The sequence below is a fragment of the Salvelinus alpinus genome, chromosome 2 (assembly GCF_045679555.1).
Source record: "Salvelinus alpinus chromosome 2, SLU_Salpinus.1, whole genome shotgun sequence".
NCBI classification, from domain to species: domain Eukaryota; kingdom Metazoa; phylum Chordata; class Actinopteri; order Salmoniformes; family Salmonidae; genus Salvelinus; species Salvelinus alpinus.
In genome coordinates this window covers 93,926,369-93,950,127 of record NC_092087.1, presented here as the reverse complement: position 1 = coordinate 93,950,127, position 23,759 = coordinate 93,926,369, and the positions used below count along the sequence as shown (strand labels likewise).

Below are 23,759 nucleotides of genomic sequence, written 5' to 3'. Positions count from 1 at the left end.
AGCACTTACAGCTGACCGGGGCAGCTCCAACAGGGTAGACCTGACCCGGGGCAGCTCCAACAGGGTAGACCTGACCCGGGGCAGCTCCAACAGGGTAGACCTGACGGGGGCAGCTCTAACAGGGTAGACCTGACGGGGGCAGCTCTAGCAGGGTAGACCTGACGGGGGCAGCTCTAACAGGGTAGACCTGACCGGGGGCAGCTTAACAGGGTAGACCTGACCGGGGGCAGCTCTAACAGGGTAGACCTGACCGGGGGCAGCTCCAACAGGGTAGACCTGACGGGGGCAGCTCCAACAGGGTAGACCTGACGGGGGCAGCTCTAACAGGGTAGTCCTGACCAGGGGCAGCTCTAACAGGGTAGACTTGACGGGGGCAGCTCTAACAGGGTAGACCTGACCGGGGCAGCTCTAACAAGGTAGACCTGACCCAGGGCACCTCTAGCAGGGTAGACCTGACGGGGGCAGCTCTAGCAGGGTAGACCTGACGGGGGCAGCTCTAGCAGGGTAGACCTGACGGGGGCAGCTCTAGCAGGGTAGACCTGACGGGGGCAGCTCTAGCAGGGTAGACCTGACGGGGGCAGCTCTAGCAGGGTAGACCTGACGGGGGCAGCTCTAGCAGGGTAGACCTGACGGGGGCAGCTCTAGCAGGGTAGACCTGACGGGGGCAGCTCTAGCAGGGTAGACCTGACGGGGGCAGCTCTAGCAGGGTAGACCTGACGGGGGCAGCTCTAGCAGGGTAGACCTGACCGGGGGCAGCTTAACAGGGTAGACCTGACGGGGGCAGCTCTAACAGGGTAGACCTGACCGGGGGCAGCTTAACAGGGTAGACCTGACCGGGGGCAGCTCTAACAGGGTAGACCTGACCGGGGGCAGCTCCAACAGGGTAGACCTGACGGGGGCAGCTCCAACAGGGTAGACCTGACGGGGGCAGCTCTAACAGGGTAGTCCTGACCAGGGGCAGCTCTAACAGGGTAGACTTGACGGGGGCAGCTCTAACAGGGTAGACCTGACCGGGGCAGCTCTAACAAGGTAGACCTGACCCAGGGCACCTCTAGCAGGGTAGACCTGACGGGGGCAGCTCTAGCAGGGTAGACCTGACGGGGGCAGCTCTAGCAGGGTAGACCTGACGGGGGCAGCTCTAGCAGGGTAGACCTGACGGGGGCAGCTCTAGCAGGGTAGACCTGACGGGGGCAGCTCTAGCAGGGTAGACCTGACGGGGGCAGCTCTAACAGGGTAGACCTGACCGGGGGCAGCTCTAGCAGGGTAGACCTGACGGGGGCAGCTCTAGCAGGGTAGACCTGACGGGGGCAGCTCTAGCAGGGTAGACCTGACGGGGGCAGCTCTAGCAGGGTAGACCTGACGGAGGCAGCTCTAGCAGGGTAGACCTGACGGGGGCAGCTCTAGCAGGGTAGACATTTTACGAACTCGAGTGGGTGTACACTCACAACCCAGGAGTGAGAGTGTGTGTGTGTGAGAGTGAGAGGGGGACATTCCAAACATTGCTGTTCTTCCTGAGGAAAGAGGGGAAATGTGACACCCCCCACTGACACTGAGGGCATCCCTCCATCTTTCCTTTTCAACCCTCCATCCTTCTCTACCTCCCCCTCCCTCCAATTCTCCCTTCCTCCATCCTTCTCCTCCTCCACCACTCAGTCCAACCTGTGTGTGTGTGTGTCTTTCAGAGGGGATAGGCCAAATGCACATTTCCATTGGACATATGTGAACATTGGACAATGAATTAATCTACAACAGACAAGCTCGCACATACACACTCGCACCCGTGTGGTTGTTGAAGTGGTCTTGGCCGAAGGTATCGGAAAATAAATAAAATGGATCATAAAAGTCTGCCCCCACTCTCTCTCCCTTTACTGTGATAATATATATACACACACACACACACACACACACACACTCACTCTCTCCCTTTACTGTGATAATACACACACGCCCACACACACACGCGCCCACACACACACACGCCTACACACACACACGCGCCTACACACACATGCACACACACGCGCCTACACACACATGCACACACACACACACACACGCACACACACACACGCGCCCCCACACACACACACACACACACACAAATGAGGACACTTCAAAACAGTACCTTATAAACACTGTAGAGAAATCCAACGTGACTCAGACACATCTCGACACAGTAAACTAAAGATAGTTTATTCCCTAGAACAGAGAGCCAGAGTGCTATTGTACTTTAACATGTTCACACACACACGGTCACACACACACACCTTCACACAGTCACACACACACACCTTCACACAGTCACACACACACACCTTCACACAGTCACACACACACACCTTCACACACACGGTCACACACACACCTTCACACAAGCTAGTGCAGAACCACACACGCTAGCGCACACACACATTCACAGGGTAGTACATACACGTTCACACACTCACTAGCGCGCACATTCTAGTGCGCACACACAAACACGCTAAGACACACACAAACACGCTAAGACACACACAAACACGCAAAGACACACACAAACACGCTAAGACACACACAATCACGCTAAGACACACACAAACACGCGAAGACACACACAAACACGCTAAGACACACACAGACACGCTAAGACACACAAGACACGCTAAGACACACACAAACACGCTAAGACACACACAAACACGCAAAGACACACACAAACACGCAAAGACACACACAAACACGCTAAGACACACACAAACACGCTAAGACACACACAAACACGCTAAGACACACACAAACACGCTAAGACACACACAAACACGCAAAGACACACACAAACACGCTAAGACACACACAAACACGCAAAGACACACACAAACACGCAAAGACACACACAAACACGCAAAGACACACACAAACACACTAAGACACACACACTGTGCAGGAACCCACTATACACTTCTGTCAGAAGACAACCTCTACACTGTACATAAAGCTTTTCACAAAGCAACGTTCATTACAACAATGATCATATTTACATCTATTTCCAACACATGCGCGCACACACACACACACACACACACACACACACACACACACACACACACACACACACACACACACACACACACACACACACACACACACACACACACACACACACACACACACACACACACACCAGGGTCTTAAGACATTCTATGACGACAGATGGCTTTAGAACTGTTCAGACACAGGCCAACTATCATTGCTGCTAGGCAACTGTAAGAGCTTCAGCCAATCGGTTAGCAGGGCTTGGGACCACGTCCAATCACATCTCAGTCATATCAAAGATTCCGCCCCTTTACGACCTCCCTCCTCTGATTGGATCAGGGCCCTGTCAGTCCAGTCAGCGACCCAGCCCCCTCTCTATGTCCCTGATTCGCTGAGTTTGTTTCCCAATCCTGTTCCCTGATTGGTTGTCTCCTGGGCGGAGGGGGCGGGCCTCAGTCTGTGTCCATGTGACAGGGGTTACTTCCTGTCTCCAGGGCGGTCCGGTAGAGCTTAAGAAAGTGTCGGTAGTGCGGGGAGCAGCCAAGCCACGCCTCTCCGAACCGGACTGCCCCCGTGAACAGGAACTCCCCCTCCTCCCTCGGCTGCAGCCGGCACCGCAGGGGCGTGTTCAGACGTCCGGACCACCCCTTTCCTCTGGCTCCGTCCAAAGAGAACACTCCGCTCTTCTGATGGAACAGGCGGCTTAGCGTCACGGCAACGGAGGAGTGGACTGATGACGAGGGCGTGTCAACACCACTGATACTGCCGCGACCCGCTGGAGAGAAAGAGGGAGGGAGAGAGATATGGGGAGGAGAGAGATATGGGGAGGAGAGGGAGGAGAGAGATATGGGGAGGAGAGAGATATGGGGAGGAGAGGGAGGAGAGAGATATGGGGAGGAGAGGGAGGAGAGAGATATGGGGAGGAGAGGGGGGAGAGAGATATGGGGAGGAGAGGGAGGAGAGAGATATGGGAAGGAGAGGGGGGAGAGAGATATGGGGAGGAGAGGGGGGAGAGAGATATGGGGAGGAGAGGGGGAGAGAGATATGGGGAGGAGAGAGATATGGGGAGAGAGATATGGGGAGAGAGATATGGGGAGAGAGATATGGGGAGAGAGGGAGGAGAGAGATATGGGGGAGAGAGGGGGAGAGATATTGGGAGGAGAGAGATATGGGGAGGAGAGAGATATGGGGAGGAGAGGGGGGAGAGAGATATGGGGGGGAGAGAGATATGGGGAGGAGAGAGAGATGGGGAGGAGAGAGATATGGCGAGGAGAGGGGGGAGAGAGATATGGGGAGGAGAGGGGGGAGAGAGATATGGGGAGGACAGAGATATGGGGAGGAGAGAGATATGGGGAGGAGAGAGATATGGGGAGGAGAGATATGGGGAGGAGAGAGATATGGGGAGGAGAGAGATATGGGGAGGAGAGAGATATGGGGAGGAGAGAGATATGGGGAGGAGAGGGGGGAGAGAGATATGGGGAGGAGAGAGATATGGGGAGGAGAGAGAGGGGAAGAGAGAGTGATGAGAAGGGTTGTTCATGTCCTTTACAGCTGGTGCTGTTTATGGCTGTGTTCTAAATCAAATCAAATCACATTTGTCACATGCTGGTAAACAACAGGTGTAGACTAACAGTGAAATGCTTGGTAAACAACAGGTGGAGACTAACAGTGAAATGCTTGGTAAACAACAGGTGGAGACTAACAGTGAAATGCTTGGTAAACAACAGGTGGAGACTAACAGTGAAATGCTTGGTAAACAACAGGTGGAGACTAACAGTGAAATGCTTGGTAAACAACAGGTGGAGACTAACAGTGAAATGCTTGGTAAACAACAGGTGGAGACTAACAGTGAAATGCTTGGTAAACAACAGGTGTAGACTAACAGTGAAATGCTTGGTAAACAACAGGTGGAGACTAACAGTGAAATGCTTGGTAAACAACAGGTGGAGACTAACAGTGAAATGCTTGGTAAACAACAGGTGGAGACTAACAGTGAAATGCTTGGTAAACAACAGGTGGAGACTAACAGTGAAATGCTTGGTAAACAACAGGTGGAGACTAACAGTGAAATGCTTGGTAAACAACAGGTGGAGACTAACAGTGAAATGCTTGGTAAACAACAGGTGGAGACTAACAGTGAAATGCTTGGTAAACAACAGGTGGAGACTAACAGTGAAATGCTTGGTAAACAACAGGTGGAGACTAACAGTGAAATGCTTGGTAAACAACAGGTGTAGACTAACAGTGAAATGCTTGGTAAACAACAGGTGGAGACTAACAGTGAAATGCTTGGTAAACAACAGGTGTAGACTAACAGTGAAATGCTTGGTAAACAACAGGTGGAGACTAACAGTGAAATGCTTGGTAAACAACAGGGGGAGACTAACAGTGAAATGCTTGGTAAACAACAGGTGGAGACTAACAGTGAAATGCTTGGTAAACAACAGGTGTAGACTAACAGTGAAATGCTTGGTAAACAACAGGTGGAGACTAACAGTGAAATGCTTGGTAAACAACAGGGGGAGACTAACAGTGAAATGCTTGGTAAACAACAGGGGGAGACTAACAGTGAAATGCTTGGTAAACAACAGGTGGAGACTAACAGTGAAATGCTTGGTAAACAACAGGGGGAGACTAACAGTGAAATGCTTGGTAAACAACAGGGGGAGACTAACAGTGAAATGCTTGGTAAACAACAGGTGGAGACTAACAGTGAAATGCTTGGTAAACAACAGGGGGAGACTAACAGTGAAATGCTTACTGACGGGCCCTTCCCAACAATGCAGAGAGAAACATTTTAAAGTAATTGAAAAATAACACGAGTAACTTGTCTATAAACACGTGGTACCAGTACTGAGTCTATGATAACTTGGCTATACACACGTGGTACCAGTACTGAGTCTATGATAACTTGGCTATATAGACGGGGTACCAGTACTGAGTCTATGATAACTTGGCTATATAGACGTGGTACCAGTACTGAGTCTATGATAACTTGGCTATATAGACGTGGTACCAGTACTGAGTCTATGATAACTTGGCTATAAACACGTGGTACCAGTACTGAGTCTATGATAACTTGGCTATATAGACGGGGTACCAGTACTGAGTCTATGATAACTTGGCTATATAGACGGGGTACCAGTACTGAGTCTATGATAACTTGGCTATATAGACGGGGTACCAGTACTGAGTCTGTGATAACTTGGCTATACACACGTGGTACCAGTACTGAGTCTATGATAACTTGGCTATATAGACGGGGTACCAGTACTGAGTCTGTGATAACTTGGCTATACACACGTGGTACCAGTACTGAGTCTATGATAACTTGGCTATATAGACGTGGTACCAGTACTGAGTCTGTGATAACTTGGCTATACACACGTGGTACCAGTACTGAGTCTATGATAACTTGGCTATACACACGTGGTACCAGTACTGAGTCTATGATAACTTGGCTATACACACCTGGTACCAGTACTGAGTCTGTGATAACTTGGCTATATAGACGTGGTACCAGTACTGAGTCTATGATAACTTGGCTATAAACACGTGGTACCAGTACTGAGTCTATGATAACTTGGCTATATAGACGTGGTACCAGTACTGAGTCTGTGATAACTTGGCTATACACACGTGGTACCAGTACTGAGTCTGTGATAACTTGGCTATACACACCTGGTACCAGTGCTGAGTCTATGATAACTTGGCTATATAGACGGGGTACCAGTACTGAGTCTATGATAACTTGGCTATACACACGTGGTACCAGTACTGAGTCTATGATAACTTGGCTATACACACCTGGTACCAGTACTGAGTCTGTGATAACTTGGCTATATAGACGGGGTACCAGTACTGAGTCTATGATAACTTGGCTATATAGACGGGGTACCAGTACTGAGTCTATGATAACTTGGCTATATAGACGTGGTACCAGTACTGAGTCTATGATAACTTGGCTATATAGACGTGGTACCAGTACTGAGTCTATGATAACTTGGCTATAAACACGTGGTACCAGTACTGAGTCTATGATAACTTGGCTATATAGACGTGGTACCAGTACTGAGTCTGTGATAACTTGGCTATACACACGTGGTACCAGTACTGAGTCTGTGATAACTTGGCTATATAGACGTGGTACCAGTACTGAGTCTATGATAACTTGGCTATATAGACGTGGTACCAGTACTGAGTCTGTGATAACTTGGCTATATAGACGTGGTACCAGTACTGAGTCTATGATAACTTGGCTATAAACACGTGGTACCAGTACTGAGTCTGTGATAACTTGGCTATACACACGTGGTACCAGTACTGAGTCTGTGATAACTTGGCTATATAGACGTGGTACCAGTACTGAGTCTATGATAACTTGGCTATAAACACGTGGTACCAGTACTGAGTCTATGATAACTTGGCTATACACACGTGGTACCAGTACTGAGTCTATGATAACTCTGCTATACACACGTGGTACCAGTACTGAGTCTATGATAACTTGGCTATACACACGTGGTACCAGTACTGAGTCTATGATAACTTGGCTATACACACGTGGTACCAGTACTGAGTCAATGATAACTTGGCTATATAGACGTGGTACCAGTACTGAGTCTGTGATAACTTGGCTATATACACGTGGTACCAGTACTGAGTCTATGATAACTTGGCTATATAGACGTGGTACCAGTACTGAGTCTATGATAACTTGGCTATATAGACGTGGTACCAGTACTGAGTCTATGATAACTTGGCTATATACACGTGGTACCAGTACTGAGTCTATGATAACTTGGCTATATAGACGTGGTACCAGTACTGAGTCTGTGATAACTTGGCTATATAGACGTGGTACCAGTACTGAGTCAATGATAACTTGGCTATATAGACGTGGTACCAGTACTGAGTCTGTGATAACTTGGCTATATAGACGGGGTACCAGTACTGAGTCTATGATAACTTGGCTATATAGACGTGGTACCAGTACTGAGTCTATGATAACTTGGCTATACACACGTGGTACCAGTACTGAGTCAATGATAACTTGGCTATATAGACGTGGTACCAGTACTGAGTCTGTGATAACTTGGCTATATACACGTGGTACCAGTACTGAGTCTATGATAACTTGGCTATATAGACGTGGTACCAGTACTGAGTCTATGATAACTTGGCTATATACACGTGGTACCAGTACTGAGTCTATGATAACTTGGCTATATAGACGTGGTACCAGTACTGAGTCTGTGATAACTTGGCTATATAGACGGGGTACCAGTACTGAGTCTATGATAACTTGGCTATACACACCTGGTACCAGTACTGAGTCTATGATAACTTGGCTATATAGACGTGGTACCAGTACTGAGTCTATGTGCAGGGGTATGAGGTATAGATAGGGATAGTAGATATGTACATATAGGTAGAGATAAAGTGACTAGGCAACAGGATAGGTAATAAACAGTAGCAGCAGTGTATGTGATGGGTCTAAAGAGTTGGTGTAATGGGGTTCAATGCGGATAGTGCAGATAGTTATTGGTTAACTATTTAGCGGTCTTGTTCAGTCTTATGGCTTGGGGGTAGAAGCAGAGTCCTGCTGGTTCCAGACTTGGTGTATCGGTACCGCTTGCCGTGCGGTAGCAGAGAGAACAGTCTATGACTTGGATGCCTGGAGTCTTTGACCATTTTTTAGGGCCTTCCTCTGACACCGCCTGGTATAGAGGTCCTGGATGGCAGTGAATTCGGCCCCAGTGATGTACTGCACCGTACGCACTACCCTCTGGAGCGCCTTGCGGCCGGATGCCAAGCAGTTGCCATACCAGGCGGAGACGCAGCCAGTCAATATTCTCTCAATGGTCCAGCTGTAGAACATTCTGAGGATCTGAGGGCCCAAGCCTCCTGAGGGGGAAGGCGTGGTGGTGGTGGTGTGTGTGTGTGTGTGTGTGTGTGTGTGTGTACCATGTTAATCCCTCAGTGATGTGGACACAGAGGAAGGTGAACCTCTCTCCACCTGATCCCCTACAGTCGATGTGGATGGGGGGCGCTGACATCCTCCTCTTATTGGCTGTCTCATCGTAGTTGGTGATCAGGCCTACCACCGTCGTGTCGCCAGCAAACTTAATGATTGTTCTGTGCCATTGTTCTGTGGGTGTGTGTGTTGTGGTGTTGTGCGTACCTGTGTGTGTGCTTACCAAAGTCGCTGGTGCATACCGCCATCAGGATCTGGTCATCTGTGCAGGGTGTACAGGAGGCTGAGAGAGAGACATGAGACACATGACATATACACCACCATACACCACCATACAACACCACACACCACCGCACACCACCGCACAACACCACACACCATCGCACACCACCATACAGTGTACACTACCGGTCAAATGTTTTAGAACACCTACTCATTCAAGGGTTTTTCTTGATTTTTACTATTTTCTACATTGTAGAATAATAGTGAAGACATCAAAACTATGAAATAACACATATGGAATCATGTAGTAACCAAAGAAGTGTTAAAGAAATTAAAATATATGTTAAATTTGAGATTCTTCAAATAGCCTTGATGACAGCTTTGCACACTCTTGAGGAGGGAGAGAGGGAGTAATGAGAGGGAGGAATGAGGGATGAGGAGGGAGATCAGGGAGGGGTGAGGAGGGAGAGACGAAGGGATGAGGAAGGAGAGAGGGAGAAATGAGGAGGGAGAGAGGGAGGAATGAGGAGGGAGAGAGGAAAGGATGGGGGGGAGAGAGGGAGGGAGGGATGAGGAGGGAGGGAAGGAGTGGTGAGGGAGGGAGGGAGGGAGGGAGGGAGGGAGGGAGGGAGGGGTGAGAGATGAGGTGGAGAGAGGGAGGCATGAGGAGGAAGAGAGGGAAGGAGAGAGGGAGGGATGAGGAGGGAGAGGGAGGAATGAGGAGAGAGAGAGGAATGAGGAGGAAGAGAGGGAGTGGTGAGGAGGGAGAGAGGGAGGGATGAGGATGGAGAGAGGGAGGGTGAGGGATGAGGTGGAGAGAGGGAGTGATAAGGAGGGAGAGAGGGAGGGATGAGGAGGGAGAGAGGGAGGGGTGAGGAGGGAGTGGTGAGAGATGAGTTGGAGAGAGGGAGGCATGAGTAAGAAGAGAGGGAAGGAGAGAGGGAAGGATGAGGAGGGAGAGAGGAAGGGATGAGGATGGAGAGAGGGAGGGATGAGGATGGAGAGAGGGAGGGGTGAGGATGGAGAGAGGGAGGGATGAGGATGGAGAGAGGGAGGGGTGAGGAGGGAGAGAGGGAGGGGTGAGGAGGGAGAGAGGGAGGGGTGAGGAGGGAGGAATGAGGAGGGAGAGAGGGTGGGATGAGATGGATATCTATGGGGGAGGGTACAAGATGACGGATTTTCACGTGTGTGTGTGTGTGTGTGTGTGTGTGTGTGTGTGTGTGTGTGTGTGTGTGTGTGTGTGTGTGTGTGTGTGTGTGTGTGTGTGTGTGAGTGTGAGAGAGTGAAACAACAGGTGGGAGAGAGGGTAGTCAGGGTGGTAACCTTTGACCCTGTCTGCCAGTAAAACAACTATTAAACACACACAGTCTTTCTCTTTGTCTGTCTGGTTTTATGGCACACACATACCTGTACTAGACAGATACAAACCTCTCTCTCTCCATACCTGTACTAGACAGATACAAAACATATCTCTCTCTCTCTCTCTCTCTCTGTGTACTAGGCAGATACAAACCTCCCTCCCTCCCTCCCTCCCTCCCTCCCTCCCTCCCTCCATACCTGTACTTGGCAGATACAAAACATATCTCTCTCTCTTTCTCCCTCCCTCCCTCCATACCTGTACTAGGCAGATACAAACCTCTCTCTCTCTCCCGCTCTCCCTCCCACTCTCCCTCCATTCTCCATCTGACCAATCATATCCTCTCCCTGACTTGCAGCAGACACCGCTGACTGACAGCTGGATGATGATTGGCTGACCCCTGGGCTTGACCCCAGTGTGACCTGTTGATTAGCCTGCTTGTTTTTATATGTCAGAGAGGGAGACGAGAGAGAGAGGAGGGAGACGGGAGAGAGGAGAGAGACGGGGATAGAGGACAGCAGTAAGAGAGGGAGGGGGGTCTCTGGTCTGGTCTGTCTGTCTCTTGAGTGACAGCAGGGCTGTGGGTGTGTGGGTCTGGGCTAGACTGCTTTATTAGGCTAGACAGACAGTCACCCTGTTTAACTCCTGTCATCTCCTGCCCCCCCCCCCCATTTCTACCTCTTCCTCCCCTTCTTCAGCTAACACAAGGTCTATTTAATGTGTCTAGGGGTCAGTTGAACCAGTGGTTCATTCTTCAGCTAACACAAGGTCTATGTAATGTGTCTAGGGGTCAGTTGAACCAGTGGTTCATTCTTCAGCTAACACAAGACCTATTTAATGTGTCTAGGGGTCAGTTGAACCAGTGGTTCATTCTTCAGCTAACACAAGACCTATTTAATGTGTCTAGGGGTCAGTTGAACCAGTGGTTCATTCTTCAGCTAACACAAGGTCTATTTAATGTGTCTAGGGGTCAGTTGAACCAGTGGTTCATTCTTCAGCTAACACAAGGTCTATGTAATATGTCTAGGGGTCAGTTGAACCAGTGGTTCATTCTTCAGCTAACACAAGGTCTATGTAATATGTCTAGGGGTCAGTTGAACCAGTGGTTCATTCTTCAGCTAACACAAGGTCTATGTAATGTGTCTAGGGGTCAGTTGAACCAGTGGTTCATTCTTCCTCCTCTCTCTGGACTCTGTCACTGACTCTGTCCACCTGTCATGTTACTTTGAAAAGCCCTTGATCTGGGGAACGGGTTCTATCGCCTGGGTTCTACCATGGAATGTGTGTGTTAGTCTCTTACCAGTGCCAGTGTTCGTGTGTGTGTGTGTGTGTGTGTGTGTGTGTGTGTGTGTTGGTCTCTTACCAGTGCCAGTGTTGAGGTGTGGGTAAAGATGAGCTCCAGGTCCGTGGCTGGCCACCAGTTCATACTGAAACGCTGTGATCCTCCTGCTGATGTCCTGCTGGCCCACTGCCTCTATGAACAGCGCCCCCTCTGTCAGGGAGAAACACTGCACCCTGCCGTGCGCCTGGAAATATATCAAACATGATTAAATATATACATGTACTGGTGTAATGTACTAGTGTAATGTACTAGTGTAATGTACTGGTGTAATGTACTGGTGCAATGTACTGGTGTAATGTACTGGTGTAATGTACTGGTGTAATGTACTGGTGTAATGTACTGGTGCAATGTACTGGTGCAATGTACTGGTGTAATGTACTAGTGTAATGTACTGGTGTAATGTACTGGTGTAATGTACTGGTGTAATGTACTGGTGTAATGTACTAGTGTAATGTACTGGTGTAATGTACTGGTGTAATGTACTGGTGTAATGTACTACTGTAATGTACTAGTGTAATGTACTAGTGTAATGTACTAGTGTAATGTACTGGTGTAATGTACTGGTGTAATGTACTGGTGTAATGTACTGGTGTAATGTACTGGTGTAATGTACTAGTGTAATGTACTGGTGTAATGTACTGGTGTAATGTACTGGTGTAATGTACTGGTGTAATGTACTAGTGTACTGTACTGGTGTAATGTACTGGTGTAATGTACCGGTGTAATGTACCGGTGTAATGTACCGGTGTAATGTACCGGTGTAATGTACCGGTGTAATGTACCGGTGTAATGTACCGGTGTAATGTACTAGTGTAATGTACTAGTGTAATGTACTGGTGTAATGTACTGGTGTATTGTACTGGTGTAATGTACTGGTGTAATGACACTGAGGTAATCATATTCACAGAAGTAATTTATGAATATAGCAACAGTTATATGTACAGTGGTTAAACTTAAGCATGTTTTGCCTATGTAACATGTTCTGTGATGTTCTAAGCCAGGTTACTGTAAAATATCTGTCACAACTTCTGATGTAAAAAAGGGATTTATGAATAAATGTGACTGACCGACTGATTGACTGACTGGCTGACTGGCTGACTAGACTGACAGATGACTCACTGACCGTCCGACTGACTGATCGACTGACTGACCGACCGACCGACTGACCGATTGACTGACTGGCTGACTAGACTGACAGATGACTCACTGACCGTCCGACTGACCGACCGACTGATTGACTGACTGACCATCTACCTGTTCTGTCTCGGACATCAGCAGGCGGAGCTGTCCAGCTCTCTCCAGGTAGAGGTGTGATCCGCGGGAGTCTGTCTGGGGCTTGATGCAGGCGTGTAGGCCGGGGGAAGGCCCAGACGTGGGCTCCGTGTTGGGCCGCAGGTTGACGATGAGGGCCCCAGTAGGATAGAGCCACTCTAGACTGCCCTGGGAGCAACGCAGGTATACCTGCTCCACATCACGGGAGTGAGACTCGTGGGTCAGACCACTGGGAGAGGAGAGAGGGAGAGAGGGAGGAGGAGAGAGGGAGGATGAGAGGGAGAATGAGAGAGGGAGAGAGGGAGGATGAGAGAGGGAGAGGGAGAGAGGGAGGAGGAGAGAGGGAGAGAGGGAGGATGAGAGGGAGAGGGAGGATGAGAGAGGGATGAGAGGGAGGATGAGAGAGGGAGAGAGTAGGGTAGAGAAGAAGTGTAAGGTATTGCGGAAGGAGGAGAGAGGGTAAAGGGGAGGAGGAGAGAGGTTATGGTGATGAGGAGAAGGAGAAGGCAGAGGGGAGAGGTTATGAGGAGGAGGGAGTAGGAGGTTATGGTGATGAGGAGGGGAGAGGGGAGAGGTTATGGTGATGGGGAGGAGGAGGAGGAGGAGGGGAGAGGTTATGAGGAGGAGGGAGTAGGAGGTTATGGTGATGGGGAGGAGGGAGTAGGAGGTTATGGTGATGAGGAGGGGAGAGGTTATGGTGATGGGGAGGAGGAGGAGGGGAGAGGTTATGAGGAGGAGGGAGTAGGAGGTTATGGTGATGGGGAGGAGGGAGTAGGAGGTTATGGTGATGAGGAGGGGAGAGGTTATGGTGATGAGGAGGAGGAGGAGGAGGAGGGGAGAGGTTATGAGGAGGAGGGAGTAGGAGGTTATGGTGATGGGGAGGAGGGAGTAGGAGGGGAGAGGTTATGTGGAGAGAGGAGGAGGAGGGGAGAGGTTATGGTGATGAGGATGGGAGAGGTTATGGTGATGGGGAGGAGGAGGGGGGAAGAGGTTATGATGATGAGGAGGGGAGGGAGGTGTTATGATGATGGGAGAGGAGGGGGAGGGGAGATGTTATGATGATGGGGAGGAGGAGGGGGGGGGAGGTTATGATGATGAGGAGGGGAGAGGTTATGATGATGAGGAGGGGAGAGGTTATGATGATGAGGAGGAGGGGAGGAGAGGTTATGGTGATGGGGGAGGAGAGGAGGATAGGTTATGGTGATGGGGAGGAGAGGAGGAGAGGTTATGGTGATGGGGAGGAGGAGGAGAGGTTACGGTGATGGGGGAGGAGAGGAGGAGAGGTTATGGTGATGGGGGAGGAGAGGAGGAGAGGTTACGGTGATGGGGAGGAGGAGGAGAGGTTACGGTGATGGGGGAGGAGAGGAGGAGAGGTTATGGTGATGGGGGAGGAGAGGAGTAGGAGGTTATGGTGATGGGGAGGAGGGGTAGGAGGAGAGGTTATGGTGATGGGGGAGGAGAGGTTATGGTGATGGGGGAGGAGAGGTTATGGTGATGGGGGAGGAGAGGAGGAGAGGTTATGGTGATGGGGAGGAGGAGGAGAGGTTATGGTGATGGGGAGGAGAGGAGAGGAGGAGAGGTTATGGTGATGGGGAGGAGGGGAGAGGTTATGGTGATGAGGATGGGAGAGGTTATGGTGATGGGGAGGAGGAGGGGGGAAGAGGTTATGATGATGGGAGAGGAGGGGGAGGGGAGATGTTATGATGATGGGGAGGAGGAGGGGGGGAGGTTATGATGATGAGGAGGGGAGAGGTTATGATGATGAGGAGGGGAGAGGTTATGATGATGAGGAGGAGGGGAGGAGAGGTTATGGTGATGGGGGAGGAGAGGTTATGGTGATGGGGGAGGAGAGGAGGAGAGGTTATGGTGATGGGGAGGAGGAGGAGAGGTTACGGTGATGGGGGAGGAGAGGAGGAGAGGTTATGGTGATGGGGGAGGAGAGGAGGAGAGGTTACGGTGATGGGGAGGAGGAGGAGAGGTTACGGTGATGGGGGAGGAGAGGAGGAGAGGTTATGGTGATGGGGGAGGAGAGGAGGAGAGGTTATGGTGATGGGGAGGAGGAGGAGAGGTTACGGTGATGGGGGAGGAGAGCAGGAGAGGTTATGGTGATGGGGGAGGAGGAGAGGAGAGGTTATGGTGATGGGGAGGAGAGGTTATGGTGATGGGGAGGAGAGGTTATGGTGATGGGGAGGAGGGGAGAGGTTATGGTGATGAGGATGGGAGAGGTTATGGTGATGGGGAGGAGGAGGGGGGAAGAGGTTATGATGATGGGAGAGGAGGGGGGGGGGAGATGTTATGATGATGGGGAGGAGGAGGGGGGGGAGGTTATGATGATGAGGAGGGGAGAGGTTATGATGATGAGGAGGGGAGAGGTTATGATGATGAGGAGGAGGGGAGGAGAGGTTATGGTGATGGGGGAGGAGAGGAGGAGAGGTTATGGTGATGGGGGAGGAGAGGAGGAGAGGTTATGGTGATGGGGAGGAGGAGGAGAGGTTACGGTGATGGGGGAGGAGAGGAGGAGAGGTTACGGTGATGGGGGAGGAGAGGAGGAGAGGTTACGGTGATGGGGGAGGAGAGGAGGAGAGGTTACGGTGATGGGGAGGAGGAGGAGAGGTTACGGTGATGGGGGAGGAGAGGAGGAGAGGTTATGATGATGGGAGGGGGAGAGGTTAGGAAACTTGCTATGATATATTTATATTTTGATGTTTGAGGAAACAATGTTGTTGGTCATAAAGATGAACACACACACACACACACACACACACACACACACACACACACACACACACACACACACACACACACACACACACACACACACACACACACACACACACACACACACACACACACACACACAACAAACATATTTAATAGTTCCAAACTTCCAATGCATGATACCTTATCAGTTAGTTTAGAGGTCGTTTAAAGAGCAACTTGATTACGGTATGAGTATCTCTCTCTCGAGATAAACTGTGACCCGATGTGACCAAAACCCGGAGCGCAGGGGAGGGAGGATGCGGTCGGTTATCTTGGATGCGCGCACATTAAGATCAGTAACGGATTATAAACTTGTTCGAAGTTGATGTCTTCAAAAGAAAACTCCACCGCAGCAACAAGAAAGCGTCGCACAGTCGTTATTTTTATTACGCTGCGTCTTAAAACGACGGATCAAAGGGCAGGCCATATGGACCTGTTCTTTTTACTGTAATTACAGAAGTGGCTGCGCACTCACTTTCTGGAGGGTGCCATGCTATATACAATAGCCTAGAACACGGTTTTATGAGTATATGAAAGTATATGAACTCGGCACGAGGTATAAGCGCTGCAACCCTCTCCTTTCCCCTCTGGCGGCTCCGCGGTCCAAGCGCCCAACCCAAGCTCTCCTTTTGGCGCACGGAGATTTGGTATACTGGAACAGCTCAAAATATGTTATCGTGTTTTCTTTGAATAGTATGGCGCGCCGCCAATTGGAGCTCACATAGCTATAGGCTACAGGACAGGAGAAGCAAAAACATTCCCTATGCAAATCCATCAGGCCTGAACTACATAACGCAGGTATAAACACAATCTCATTGTTTAAGGAAGTTAAAGAGTCTTACAGCATTTCATGGTGACATATCTCTATCTCCCTTTGCGTTATATATCTTTATATTCTCTCTCTTTCCACCTCTCTCTCACTCTCTTTCCACCCCGCTCTCTCACTCTCTCTCTTTCCATCTCTCTCTCACTCTCTTTCCACCCCGCTCTCTCACTCTCTCTCTTTCCATCTCTCTCACACTCTCTTTCCACCTCTCTTTCATTCCACCCCGCTCTCTCACTTTCTCTCTCTCACACTCTCTTTCCACCTCGCTCTCTCACTCTCTCTCTTACTCTCCCTCTTTCCACCTCTCTCTCTCTCTCTCTGACGCTGGGGGTGTTGATGCCCAAACAGCCCCTGACTTCCGTCTCCCCTCTTATTTCCACGGGTTTAATGAATTCTATTTAGTCATTTCTGGAGCTACAACTGAAAGTCTACTTACTGAGCAACAGACAAGTGGTTCCCCCCGTTAATTGCAAAACATATGAAATGCATTAGACCTCATTTATCCAACCTGTTTGCACCTGCAAATCTGCTGTGGTCTCGCTGTTGAGGACATTATTGCGCAACATCTGGAAGTGCAGGGAGGAAACGAGGGTTTCCAGAAAATCTACCGTTGTTGGACTGACTGTATACGTCTATTATACTGTTTCGATAGCAACACTGCCATAGCCTTTACCCAACACTCCTTAACCAAAAGAGATTGTTGCTCGGCAACATGATTGTAGGCTTATGGCTTATAGCCTACATCCTATAAGGCTTAATAAAACCTGTCGAATAACACACATACAATAATAAACTTATATCCTACCTTCCTCTCCAGCTGCACTGATCGCTGGTGTACTGCGCCGAGGCGACCCTACAGAGAAACACAGCCGCTACCCAGTGCGCTAAACCTGGCCACAGCATGGTTGACCAACCGCTCCTCCGCCCCAGTATGGTCCGACCACGTCCCGCCTTTCAGTAACCACAAAAATCCACCAATAAATCCTGCAAATGCCTATTTATTCACATCGTAGTATCTGGTAAGAAGGGTGCGGGTCCACCAGAATCAACAGTTCTGTTTTGTACCGTAAAAGTTCCGTTTCATTTCGACAGGATGGAATATCCGTGTAAAACCGTTGGGCGCCTCGGGGAGTAGTAGGTAGTAGGCTAGTGACTAACAAACAGGAGGAAGTCCTCACATTAATAACGAACTTCTGCTGCTGCCTGGGCTCCAGCTCCGCACACGTCACCCCGCCCAGACTCGTGCCCGCAGCTGACTCCTCCGCTTGAGTGACACGCTCCAAACCACGCCCCGAGCGGACGAACTTTTCGGTCTCTCTCTCTCTCTGTGTGTGTGTGTGTGTGTGTGTGTGTGTGTGTGTGTGTGTGTATGTGTGTGTATGTGTGTGTGTGTGTATGTGTGTGTATGTGTCTTAACGCGGACATGCACGGATGTTCTTGGCGCCATATCCAGATAGCTCTTATAAATATTAGTACGGCAGCACGCGCAGGTCTGAAGATAGCCAACAACAGCGTCATGTTGCAGAGCAGTAAATATCCAATCACTCACACACACACACACAAATTCATAACACCTTCACATAGCCCCCGCGGGTGAGAAACAGTAACCACTTGCACCGATATATTAAAGTAATACAGATCAATAAACTCATGTGTAATTGCCTACAATGCGTAACTTAATTAACGGTTTTGAGATAATATAGCTCATACGTGTAAAAAGCGTTTGCTTTATTTATTTGTATACTAAATAGCCTAATAGTAATAGGCATAGGACTAGACTGGAAGGCCCCGAAGTCTATATTCTGGAAAGCAATGAGCGAAGCAGATTCCTGTGCTCTCCATCTGTTCTGACCCGACAGCTAGTCACACTAAACGCCCCCTGGTTCTGGAGCGCTTTTCCCGTGAGAAAACAGTCAGAACGTCAACCATGTAACCGACTTGTCACATTCCCTCCCCCTGACAGCTTCAGCAATGTAACACATTTAGGGAAATACCAACATGTACCACCTGCACACTCTGTCACACACACACACACACACACACACACACACACACACACACACACACACACACACACACACACACACACACACACACACACACACACACACACACACACACACACACACACACACACACACACACACACACACACACACACACACCATGTTATTATCTCTAACTCTATAGAAAGGTCTTTAACATGTATAATAAATATATTGTTTGTGATCTATTATGGCTATAATCACATTTTAACATAATTATAACACCAATTTTTGTATTTATTTATCCTTTATTTAACTAGGCAAGTCAGTTTAGAACAAATTCTTATTTTCAATGACGGCCTAGGAACAGTGGGTTAACTGCCTTGTTCAGGGCCAGAACGACAGATTTGTACCTTGTCAGCTCGGGGATTCGATATAGCAACCTTTCGGTTACTAGTCCAACGCTCTAACCACTAGGCTACCTTATAAACACATAGCACACTATAAACAGTCTTATGACACCCGGACTAAAGTCAGAGATGGCTGAGGACTAGTGCTGCTCAAAGGCTGTAATCAGAGTCCTACATGTAGCAGTTCATCTATCAAAGGTATTTTATAAAGCCCTTGTTACATCAGCAGCTGTTGCTTTACAGACACCCAGCCTAAAACCCCCAAAGAACAGCAGTACAGACACCCAGCCTAAAACCCCCAAAGAACAGCAGTACAGACACCCAGCCTAAACCCCCCAAAGAGCAGCAGTACAGACACCCAGCCTAAAATCCCCCCAAAGAGCAGCAGTACAGACACCCAGCCTAAAACCCCCAAAGAACAACAGTACAGACACCCAGCCTAAACCCCCCCAAAGAGCAGCAGTACAGACACCCAGCCTAAAACCCCCAAAGAGCAGCAGTACAGACACCCAGCCTAAAACCCCCAAAGAGCAGCAGTACAGACACCCAGCCTAAACCCCCCCAAAGAACAGCAGTACAGACACCCAGCCTAAAACCCCCAAAGAGCAGCAGTACAGACACCCAGCCTAAAACCCCCCAAAGAACAGCAGTACAGACACCCAGCCTAAAACCCCCAAAGAACAGCAGTACAGACACCCAGCCTAAACCCCCCAAAGAACAGCAGTACAGACACCCAGCCTAAAACCCCCAGAGAACAGCAGTACAGACACCCAGCCTAAAACCCCCAGAGAACAGCAGTACAGACCTAGAAGTATTACATTGTAGGTTGTACTTGACTTGGCAGCTTAAAGCTGAAATGCATACAAGTAAACAGAAACAGAATCTCTATAGACCCTGGTCAAAAGTAGTGCACTACCTAGGGTGCACTTTGGGATGTAGCCTAATCCTACTTTAAGAGGAGTGACTGACTGGTCTGACGTGACCTTTGACCCGCCGAGTCCTCCACCATCTTAAATAGTTACACACCACGACCCCTGACCTGGCCCACGGAGTACACACACACAGACACATACAGACTTGCAGAGAGAGAGACACGCACGCACAGAGACACAGACACACACACACACACACACACGTGCACAGAGAGACACACACGCGCGCAGACAGACACACACACCTCAGAGCTATAGTTCTCCTGTTATCCGTGCTGTCACCTGGCTCTTCTCAAACACCCTGACAGACAGAACGCTTCGGCTGTCAACAGAACCTTCTATAATGGAGCACACATTCCTTCCTCCCCCTCCCTCTCTCCTTCCTTCTCAACTCCCCCTTTCCTTCCCGCTTGTGAGCACACTTCTCTGTTGGGCACGCACACACACACACACACACACCCACACCCTCTCTCTGAGGATTTCAACATTTGCCAATTTTAGGGTTTTGAAAATAAACTGAAACAAACCTAACAAAAAAGTAATAACATCGAGTTCTGAACACTCAACTTCAAGTTTTTACATTTTGTAGACAAGCAAAACATTCTTGATTGGAGCTGAAATTGAGGTCCAGTGTTCTGTTGTAACCCTGGTGATTTAGATATAAAGCCTCTAGTGAATCAGTGTTCTGTTGTAACCCTGGTGATATAGATATAAAGTCTCTAGTGAATCAGTGTTCTGTTGTAACCCTGGTGATTTAGATATAAAGCCTCTAGTGAATCAGTGTTCTGTTGTAACCCTGGTGATATAGATATAAAGCCTCTAGTGAATCAGTGTTCTGTTGTAACCCTGGTGATATAGATATAAAGTCTCTAGTGAATCAGTGTTCTGTTGTAACCCTGGTGATTTAGATATAAAGCCTCTAGTGAATCAGTGTTCTGTTGTAACCCTGGTGATATAGATATAAAGTCTCTAGTGAATCAGTGTTCTGTTGTAACCCTGGTGATTTAGATATAAAGCCTCTAGTGAATCAGTGTTCTGTTGTAACCCTGGTGATATAGATATAAAGCCTCTAGTGCAGGGGTGTCAAACTCAAATACCCAGTGGGCCAAAATGTAAAACCTGAACAAAGTCGCGGGCCAACATTGAACAAATTAACCTTTTAATATGGACCCAAACAAGTTTTGCTTTAACATTGAATATGGAACAAGCATCGCTTATTACCATACAATATATAATTTAATAGTGGAGACATGCAAAATCGAATTTCAAATGAAAAAACACATCAATGGCATTCATTTATTAAATAAATAAAATAAAAATAAAAATCGTATGCCTCTTTTCTATTTGCAGCCTTCTGATTTAAATACCAAAATAAACTTTTTCCAGATGCGTCGCAGCTCTCATCCACAGCGAGGGAGAACGCAACGAAATCTTTTCCCTTTTCCATCAGCTGGTCATACAGATTGGTGGCAAGATCGCATGTGCGATCAGCTACTGTGTTCCTGCTCAGGCTCACGTTTGAAAATGCTTGCTTTTTCTCTGGGCATACGAGGTCACAAACTTTCATCATGCACTTTTTCACGAACTCTCCCTCATTAAAGGGCCGGGCTGATTTTGCGATCTCTGCTGCCACTATATAACTAGCCTTTACAGCAGCCTCACTTTGTGATGTGGCTTTTTTGAACATATTCTGTTGTGAAACCAAACTTATTTTCATCTCCTCTACTTTCTGGCTCCTTTGAGTCATGTCCATGTCCTTGTATTTGTCATGGTGTTTCGTTTCATAGTGTCGTCTAATGTTGTACTCCTTACTTACAGCCACGTTGACTCCACAAACAAGACAAACAGGTTTGTCTTTTACATATGTAAACAGATATTCTGCCTCCCACTTGTCCAGAAAGCTCCTGTTTTCTGCCTTTCTTTTCGCCATTTTTGGGAAGGGATAGCGCGCTGACAGTTGTAGCGTCTATGTTGCTATGACTACTGTCACAGAGGAGAGGGCGTTTCTGGGTCCTGTCCTGATTGGCGCGCGAAAACAACAGCAGAGCATTATGGGATTCGTAGTATTAGCGGTGAATGCGCTGTATAATACCGGCGGGCCAGCTCTAGTAGTAATTTGGTATTGTCTCGCGGGCCAAATATAATTACCCCACGGGCCAAATTTGGCCCGCGGGCCAGAGTTTGACACCCATGCTCTAGTGAATGAATCAGTGTTCTGTTGTAACCCTGGTGATTTAGATATAAAGCCTCTAGTGAATCAGTGTTCTGTTGTAACCCTGGTGAATTAGATAGAAAGCCTCTAGTGAATCAGTGTTCTGTTGTAACCCTGGTGATTTAGATATAAAGCCTCTAGTGAATCAGTGTTCTGTTGTAACCCTGGTGATATAGATATAAAGTCTCTAGTGAATCAGTGTTCTGTTGTAACCCTGGTGATTTAGATATAAAGCCTCTAGTGAATCAGTGTTCTGTTGTAACCCTGGTGATATAGATATAAAGCCTCTAGTGAATCAGTGTCCTGTTGTAACCCTGGTGATATAGATATAAAGCCTCTAGTGAATCAGTGTTCTGTTGTAACCCTGGTGATTTAGATATAAAGCCTCTAGTGAATCAGTGTTCTGTTGTAACCCTGGTGATTTAGATATAAAGCCTCTAGTGAATCAGTGTTCTGTTGTAACCCTGGTGATTTAGATATAAAGCCTCTAGTGAATCAGTGTTCTGTTGTAACCCTGGTGATTTAGATATAAAGCCTCTAGTGAATCAGTGTTCTGTTGTAACCCTGGTGATATAGATATAAAGCCTCTCGTGAATCAGTGTTCTGTTGTAACCCTGGTGATTTAGATATAAAGCCTCTTGTGAATCAGTGTTCTGTTGTAACCCTGGTGATTTAGATATAAAGTCTCTAGTGAATCAGTGTTCTGTTGTAACCCTGGTGATTTAGATATAAAGCCTCTAGTGAATCAGTGTTCTGTTGTAACCCTGGTGATTTAGATATAAAGCCTCTAGTGAATCAGTGTCCTGTTGTAACCCTGGTGATTTAGATATAAAGCCTCTAGTGAATCAGTGTTCTGTTGTAACCCTGGTGATATAGATATAAAGCCTCTAGTGAATCAGTGTTCTGTTGTAACCCTGGTGATTTAGATATAAAGCCTCTAGTGAATCAGTGTCCTGTTGTAACCCTGGTGATTTAGATATAAAGCCTCTAGTGAATCAGTGTTCTGTTGTAACCCTGGTGATTTAGATATAAAGCCTCTAGTGAATGAATCAGTGTTCTGTTGTAACCCTGGTGATTTAGATATAAAGCCTCTAGTGAATCAGTGTCCTGTTGTAACCCTGGTGATTTAGATATAAAGCCTCTAGTGAATCAGTGTCCTGTTGTAACCCTGGTGATATAGATATAAATCCTCTAGTGAATCAGTGTTCTGTTGTAACCCTGGTGATTTAGATATAAAGCCTCTAGTGAATCAGTGTCCTGTTGTAACCCTGGTGATATAGATATAAATCCTCTAGTGAATCAGTGTTCTGTTGTAACCCTGGTGATTTAGATATAAAGTCTCTAGTGAATCAGTGTTCTGTTGTAACCCTGGTGATTTAGATATGACGTCTCTAGTGAATCAGTGTTCTGTTGTAACCCTGGTGATTTAGATATAACGTCTCTAGTGAATCA

General features: G+C 48.2%; 1 protein-coding gene across 1 annotated transcript; it reads right to left on the bottom strand.

Annotated features, from left to right (window-relative positions):
- Positions 1-2,170: 2,170 nt before the first annotated feature.
- Positions 2,171-18,017, bottom strand: metrnlb (meteorin like, glial cell differentiation regulator b). Its single transcript, XM_071390047.1, has 5 exons — positions 17,574-18,017; positions 13,165-13,411; positions 11,932-12,094; positions 9,213-9,272; positions 2,171-3,787 (listed from the first exon to the last, which is right to left on the bottom strand). The coding sequence occupies exons 1-5, from the start codon at positions 17,669-17,671 to the stop codon at positions 3,465-3,467; spliced, it is 891 nt and encodes a 296-aa protein (XP_071246148.1). The 5' UTR covers positions 17,672-18,017; the 3' UTR covers positions 2,171-3,464.
- Between the last annotated feature and the right edge of the window lie 5,742 nt (positions 18,018-23,759).

Excerpts from the sequence above, each read along its gene's own strand:
- metrnlb (XM_071390047.1), bottom strand. The coding sequence starts at position 17,671 with ATGCTGTGGCCAGGTTTAGCGCACTGGGTAGCGGCTGTGTTTCTCTGT. Across the intron at positions 13,412-17,573 it reads CAGTGCAGCTGGAGAGGAAG|TGGTCTGACCCACGAGTCTC; the intron begins GTAGGATATAAG and ends CTCCTCTCCCAG. Across the intron at positions 3,788-9,212 it reads GGTATGCACCAGCGACTTTG|CGGGTCGCGGCAGTATCAGT; the intron begins GTAAGCACACAC and ends CTTTCTCTCCAG.